The sequence below is a fragment of the Amphimedon queenslandica genome, unplaced genomic scaffold, assembly GCF_000090795.2.
Source record: "Amphimedon queenslandica unplaced genomic scaffold, v1.1 AMPQUscaffold_13508, whole genome shotgun sequence".
NCBI lineage: Eukaryota > Metazoa > Porifera > Demospongiae > Haplosclerida > Niphatidae > Amphimedon > Amphimedon queenslandica.
The window spans coordinates 609,787-617,001 of NW_003546256.1; the positions used below are offsets into that span (position 1 = coordinate 609,787).

General features: G+C 34.8%; 2 protein-coding genes across 3 annotated transcripts in view; both read left to right on the plus strand.

Annotated features, from left to right (window-relative positions):
* Positions 1-7: 7 nt before the first annotated feature.
* Positions 8-956, plus strand: LOC109593715 (uncharacterized). The gene is made up of 4 exons (XM_020008686.1): positions 8-330; positions 393-498; positions 550-588; positions 645-956. Exons 1-4 carry the CDS (start codon positions 90-92, stop codon positions 772-774), a joined length of 516 nt encoding a protein of 171 aa, XP_019864245.1. The 5' UTR covers positions 8-89; the 3' UTR covers positions 775-956.
* Positions 957-5,854: 4,898 nt separating this feature from the next.
* LOC109593716 (uncharacterized) overlaps positions 5,855-7,215 on the plus strand; it is a 19,019-nt gene continuing 17,658 nt past the window's right edge. Inside the window, exons 1-4 of one of the 2 annotated variants that reach the window (XM_020008688.1) lie at positions 5,855-6,073; positions 6,134-6,239; positions 6,292-6,330; positions 6,387-6,497. In XM_020008688.1, the coding sequence (XP_019864247.1) occupies positions 5,866-6,073; positions 6,134-6,239; positions 6,292-6,330; positions 6,387-6,497 (464 nt within the window). In that variant the 5' untranslated portion in view covers positions 5,855-5,865. The remainder of the gene's footprint in view (positions 6,074-6,133; positions 6,240-6,291; positions 6,331-6,386; positions 6,498-7,215) is intronic. The other variant, XM_020008687.1, reaches the window with a different exon arrangement.

A 7,215-nucleotide genomic window follows, 5' to 3' on the forward strand; every position in this document is an offset into this window, starting at 1 on the left:
CATGGAGTGTACCTAGTTATATTCCATCAAACTATCCCATTATCACATATGAGATAGGATATCATATCTTACAGTCTGGTTGCTGTCCAATGGTAGGTGATGATAAAATTGATGTTCAAATGCTACGGTTCTTTAATTCAACCAATGGTGCTACATTTACTACTAGAATTACTGGTCTTGATGCTATGTCTTGTTATATTTTTGGTGTACGTGCATACACAGACAGAGGACCTGGTGGATGGGTCTTTATTGCTAATGAGACATTGATCAGTACTCAATTCGTGACACTAACACTAGTAACTACTCAAGAAGTAGAATCAACTAATACAGGTATAATAACAATAAATGTGCTAAAAATAAGACAAAAATAATTTTATATTTTTTATTAATAGTATCAGGAGCTGTTGATGGTGCTAGTATTGGACTGGGTGCAGTGGTTGGATTATTATTAATATCACTAGCTGTTAGTATCATTATTAACATCTACTGCTTTATCAAGTATGAATACATTAAAAACATAAAATACAATTCAATGTTGTTTATGTACAGGCATAAAACCTATGATACAACCACTGCTAAGCAAACAAAGTAAATAAACAACCAGTAAATGTTTGTACATTATTATTGTTTATTGTTTGTGATAGGTTTGATGATGATATACCAATGCAAACCTGTGAACCATATGGTATTCACAAGACTAAAGATGTTGCAAAAGAGGCAGTATATGAGTGTCCTGATGTCAATGTTAATGACATTGCCATTTATGAAACATAACTTATGAAACAGTAAAAACTAACAGTGCAATTTAATATACATATACATGTACACTCTGTGATACAACAGTATACAATGCTCATGTACTTGCTTGTTATCCATACATACACTCCTAGATATACATTTTAGTTCTGGAGTGTCACTACATTCATAATATCTTAAGGTGGGTTTTCATTATGATGCATTGTTTTTCATGCTCCAATGTCACGACCAGAAGTGCTATATAAATCAATTGGAGTATGCGTCAATGCATCAGAATAGAATTTTTTTCTAATTTGACGCATTGATGCATGTTCCCATTGGTTTATACAGCACTTCCGGTCGTGACGGATGCACATGCGTCATATTGAGAATCCACCTTCAGTCTATTTTAGTGTAACTTTTATGATCACAGTAGAGTGTTATTATAACTGCTTTCAATGTCCTTTTATCAATTCTAATGATTGCAGTGTTTTTTATAGTGTTACTATCTAATCAAGTTACAATAAACAGTTGACATTAACTAACAGAAACTGCTGTATAAAGAAAATGCCTAACTAGGAACTTCTGTCAAGTTCTGTGAAAAACACTAGAAAGACTGAAAATATCTCTTTCAATGCTTGCCAGTTGCCACTGTACGTAAACATAATGTTAATTTTCTTTCACAGATTAGCCCATTTCCTTATGAGGTTCCACTACTTTTCTTTAAATTTATAAAGAAGATACACATGTACAAAATAAAAGAACCTCATTAACCTGCTTTAATTTATGATAATAATAATAATAATAATACATGCCGGTATAACAATAATAACAACAACAATTCAAAAATGATAATACAATAGTGAAAAAAAACAAGATATAGGATCAAAATTACTAAAATATTCAAAAACAAAACAGGAATGTATTATACATAATGTATGTACTTTATGCTTCCTAAAATGCAGTGAGAAGAGATTGTCTGTTGGTTTATTATAAGTAAAAACATGCACTGTCACTACTACTGTATGTCCTATTGAAGTTTGTCTATTATAATATTGTGTGCATAAATGTCATGTGATCATCATGTGCTGAGTGGCTTGATCTGTGGGTGGGTAAGTATCTCTTAGTGAGGTGTTGGTGTTGGTGTATCAACCTTAGTGAGGTGTTGGTGTTGGTGTATAATGTTTATGCTGCATGCCATCTGGCTCCATAACTGTTTTGAATTATCCAATTAGACAATTAGCCAATTATTTGTGTTACTATGGTTATAGCCATGCCTTATGCTAACATTTTGCAGAGCCACTGCAGAATACCGGTAATTACATTTTTGAGCAGAGCAGGCAACCCTGGCATTCCATCGCGATAATCTCAGTTTCATAGTTTTTCTCCTGAATATGTACATGCATAATGTACACTACAGACTCTTTTAACACTATACAGCAAATCTAAGATCTATTTGCACCAAATGGTCTCTCTTGTATAAGTTGTAATGGTAAATTCCTTTAACATCATGTAGTATTGTTGCTGCTATTGTTGTGCACACAGGGAGTGGGCCACACTACTTTGCCTGCTGAGCTATCACAACAGTTTCACATGACCATAGATAATAGAGTAAATGAAAGGGATTGGAAACTACCGTTCCCGCCCGGTGATGCGGTTTTCGTCACCCCTGGTTACCTGGCCAGCTGGTTGGCAACGTCCGTGTTTATCTGCATTCCCCATCTCCTCCACAGTAGTTGTTGTGCAGAAAGGATTTCGAAGGAACATTGTGCGACTATTAGATAGCGCTTGCTTATGATATATCCTGTTCCACATAGAAAGTTTATGGCTACCTATAGCAGGGTTTTTGTTTCTATAGAACTATTTTTCGACCAGTTATGGGTACACAAAGTCGGCATCTTTTTTGACACCTTTTCGCCTCTACAGCTTTCATGCTTTTGCTATTCTAGCAGTACCTCATATCATTCCATAGGTAATTGAAAGTTCTTTTATATTCTGACAAGCTTTAGAGTTTAGCTACAATTGTCTTCATTAGAGGGAGAAAACAGCAATTTTATGGGCAAAAGCGCTATAACACTCAAAATATTAATCTAAATATACCAAATAAATAATAATTAACAGTGCAAAACATTGAACTCCTTGATAGTTGAGTTTCTTTTTCATCAGAGCACTCTTCTTGGAGTTATTCTAATTTTAATGGCAAAATCACGAATTTTGTGGTCAAAAGGTAACAAATTGCAAACCGCCTAGTCAGCAATTTTTTTGCTTAGCAACAATACAATCAAATGGGATTATTGCTACGCCCACGCGGAAGTTTCCAATCCCTTTCATTTACTCTACTATCTATGACATGACACATGATTTGATAAACACACCCACAGACATTTCTTTGGTCAACAATGCTTTCACTACAAGTGTTTGTCTTCTTGTTGAGTGTCAGTGAAGTTATTAGTCAATGTCCACCTTCCTCAGGTAAGACACTGGATGTGTATAATAACAACTGTATAGGTTTTTTTAGGTATCTACCTGAGGCATAATGGAAACTGTCGTACAAATGGATCATATTTTACTGATGGTAGCATCATATCAAATGCTCTAGAGTGTACATTACCTGGTGCTACTCTGAATGGTGGAGAATGGATTGGTTCTAATGGAACAGTTCCTTGTGATGGTGGTAACAATGTAAATGTTCAATGTACTACTGGGTCAGGTGCTAGTCTCAGTATTCAAGCTACTACCTTCCCTGGAGAAGCTGGTGATGGCTGGTACAAGTGTTGTCTACCCACTAATTGTTCAGATCCTAACACTAACATCATCTTTGCTAATATATTCAGTAAGAGGAGACTACAATCACTTACTGATGTAATAATTTTCATTTGTAGGATTTGCACAGATAGAATCATTTACTGTTGCTGATCTTCCTTCTGATATGACAGTATATCCTCAGGAATACAAACTGAATTGTACTAAAATTGGATTCTATTTGTATGGTATTAGTATGAGCATTGGTAATACTGCACTGGCTAGTTATACTAATTGTGATGATCGAAGTAGTACTTGTCCTGGTACTGTGTTAGTTAGTAGTACCAACACCGTAAGATATACTGTTGATATCACATGGGATGGAATGACTGTCAGTAGTGGATCAATCAGTCAGTCAACCACTGGAGATCAAATGTATCAGTGCAGGGTAGCAGATCGTCCTGATAGTAATGCAATTAGAATACTTAATGTAACTGTAAAAGGTAATGTCAATAAATAATACCAATAATTTTGATACCAAGAAAATTATTAGTTCCAGCAACTGCTCCCTCTTCTCTTACTGTGGTCAACAAGACAGCTACCACTATCACTGTCAGTTGGATTGCACTTGATTCATCTGATGCTGATGGATATGTAGTCAATGTCACTAGTGACACAGACACTTTGCAGACAGTACAGGTGGAGGGAAGTAGTAATAATACAATCACACTGAATGGACTGGGAGGAAGAACAACTTATATCATCACAGTCAGAGCCTATCAACAATTACTGGGACCTGCTAGTACAATCAGTGTACAGACCTTACCAGGTATTGCTACTGCACCTTTTAATGTACTTGTAACATTGTTGATGTATTTCTAGTTATTAATTCAATCAATTGGACACTAGTCTCATCCATTACACAACTCAATAACACTCAATATCATATTGATTGTCTCACAACTACTGATATAAATCCTTCAACTGATGTTTACTGGTTAGTGAATGGAGTGATGAAGAGTAACTCAATGTATACATCAATTGATGTCCTGACATACAACAACACACTACTGGTATATCCTGATCCACTGGGAATGTCAGTTAATGTTACCTGTATAGCAATGATTGGAGGAGTCAACTACAGTCAATCTGTGATATTACATGGTATGATTATACTTTAATCATTAGTAGATACCATTTGTTTTCCTTTTTTATAGCTCCTAGTGGTCCTCCAAATAATGTGAGAGGGTTTATATTAAGTGCTACTAGTATCAAAGTGAACTGGACCACTTCACCAGAGACTAATGGATATGTGATTGAGTATACTACTGGAGGTGTAACCAGGAATGTAGTATCTACCAGTGAAGATGAAATTGTACTAACAGATCTCTCACCAATGAGTACCTATACCATCAGTGTGTACTCATATATAAATCTTCCTTCAGTTAATAGTACAGTAACAGTGTTAAGATTTGATGGTGAGTTATTATGATTGAGAGAGTGTAATTGATATTTGTTGTAGTTCCTAGTCCAGTAACTAGTCTCTCAGTGTCTAATGTCTCAACCTTTGGTATTACAGTGAACTGGACTATTCCCAGTAGTGACAACTATGTAACATACTACACCATCTCCTATACTCCATCTTGTCCCGAGTTATCATCAGTAAATGAGGCAGTCTCTGTTGGTCCTCATCAGTCCACTACAACATACAGTTATACATTAATAAGTCTGTACAGTGGTATGAACTATACCATCACAGTGAGAGCTGGTAATGTACTAGGAGGATCTGAATTAAGCATGAGCACTGTACAAACTGAAGCAATGAGTTGTATGTTAATGTGTTCCAATATTCAAATTAATTATAATTACTTTGTAGCTCCTAGTGGTTGGCCTTCATCAATTCAAGTATTACAAGTTAATTCTACAGCTAATAGATTCACTTGGAATGAGGTCAATTGTTCTGAGCGTAATGGTCTAATCACAGGCTATACAGTGATTATCAGTAATAGTAGTATCACATACAACCTCACCAGTACTGAGAGATATATCATATTGAATGATCTAGTATTTGGTACTGAGTATAACATCAGTGTAGCTGCTGTCAATTCTGTTGGAAGAGGTCCCTTCAGTGATCCTATTGTAGTAGAGATTGGAATAGGTATGTAATTATTATACTATATCAGTTCTGTGAGAATGTGTGTTTATTTAGTACCTGGTCCAGTTGGTTCAGTATCCAGTATCATGGACACTACATGGGCTGTTATCTCATGGAGTGTACCTAGTTATATTCCATCAGACTATCCCATTATCACATATGAGATAGGATATCATATTCTATTTGACAAGTGTTGCTTTTCAATGGTAGATGATGATGACATTGATAATCAAATGCTACAGTTCATTAATTCAACCAATGGCGCTACATTTACTACTCAAATTACTGGTCTTGATGCTATGTCTTGTTATATTTTTGGTGTACGTGCATACACAGACAGAGGACCTGGTGGATGGGTCTTTATTGCTAATGAGACATTGATCAGTACTCAATTTGTGACACTAACTACATGTACTCAAGAAGTAGGATCAACTAATACAGGTATAATAATAAATGTGATAATTGAGACAAAAATAATTTTATAATATTTTTTATTAATAGTATCAGGAGCTGTTGATGGTGCTAGTATTGGACTGGGTGCAGTGGTTGGATTATTATTAATATCACTAGCTGTTAGTATCATTATTCACATCTACTGCTTTATCAAGTATGAATACATTAAAAACCATAGAATACAATTTAATGTTGTTTATGTACAGGCTTAAAACTTATGATACAGCCACTGCTAAGCAAACAAAGTAAATAACCAACCAGTAACTGTTTGTACATTACTATTATTTATTGTTTATGATAGGTTTGATGATGATATACCAATGCAAGTCTGTGAACCATATGGTATTCACAAGACTAAAGATGTTACAAAAGATGCAGTATATGAGTGTCCTGATGTCAATGTTAATGATACTGCTATTTATGAGGAAACATAACTTATGAAACAGTAAAAACTAACATTGGAATTTAATGTACATGTAGTTTTATACACACTGTATGGTACAATAGTATAAATTGTTCATGTACTTGTTTGTTATGCACACATTTTGGATCTTAGTCTATTTTAGTGTAACTTTTATGATCACAGTAGAGTGTTATTGTAACTGCTTTCAACATCCTTTTATCAAATCAATTCTAATGTTTGCAGTGTTTTTATGTTAGTGTTACTACATGTATCTAATAAGTTACAGTATATAATTAACAATAACTAACAGAAACTGCTGTATAAAGAAAATGCCTATCTAGGAACTTCTGTCAAGTTAGGTGTTGGTGTTGGTGTATGATATCTATGCTGCATCTGGCTCCAAGACTGTTTTGAATTATCCAATTAGACAATTAGTCAATTATTTGTGTTACTATGGTTATAGCCATGCCTTATGCTAACATTTTGCAGAGCTACTACAGAATACCAGTAATTGCACTTTTGAGCAGAGCAGGCAACCCTGGCATTTCATCATGATAATCTCAGTTTCATAGTTTTTCCTCCTGAATATGTACATGCATAATGTACACTACAGACTCTTTTAACACTATACAGCAAATCTAAGATCTATTTGCACCAAATGGTCTCTCTTGTATAAGTTGTAATGGTAAATCCCTTTAACATCATGTAGTATTGTTGCTGCTATTGT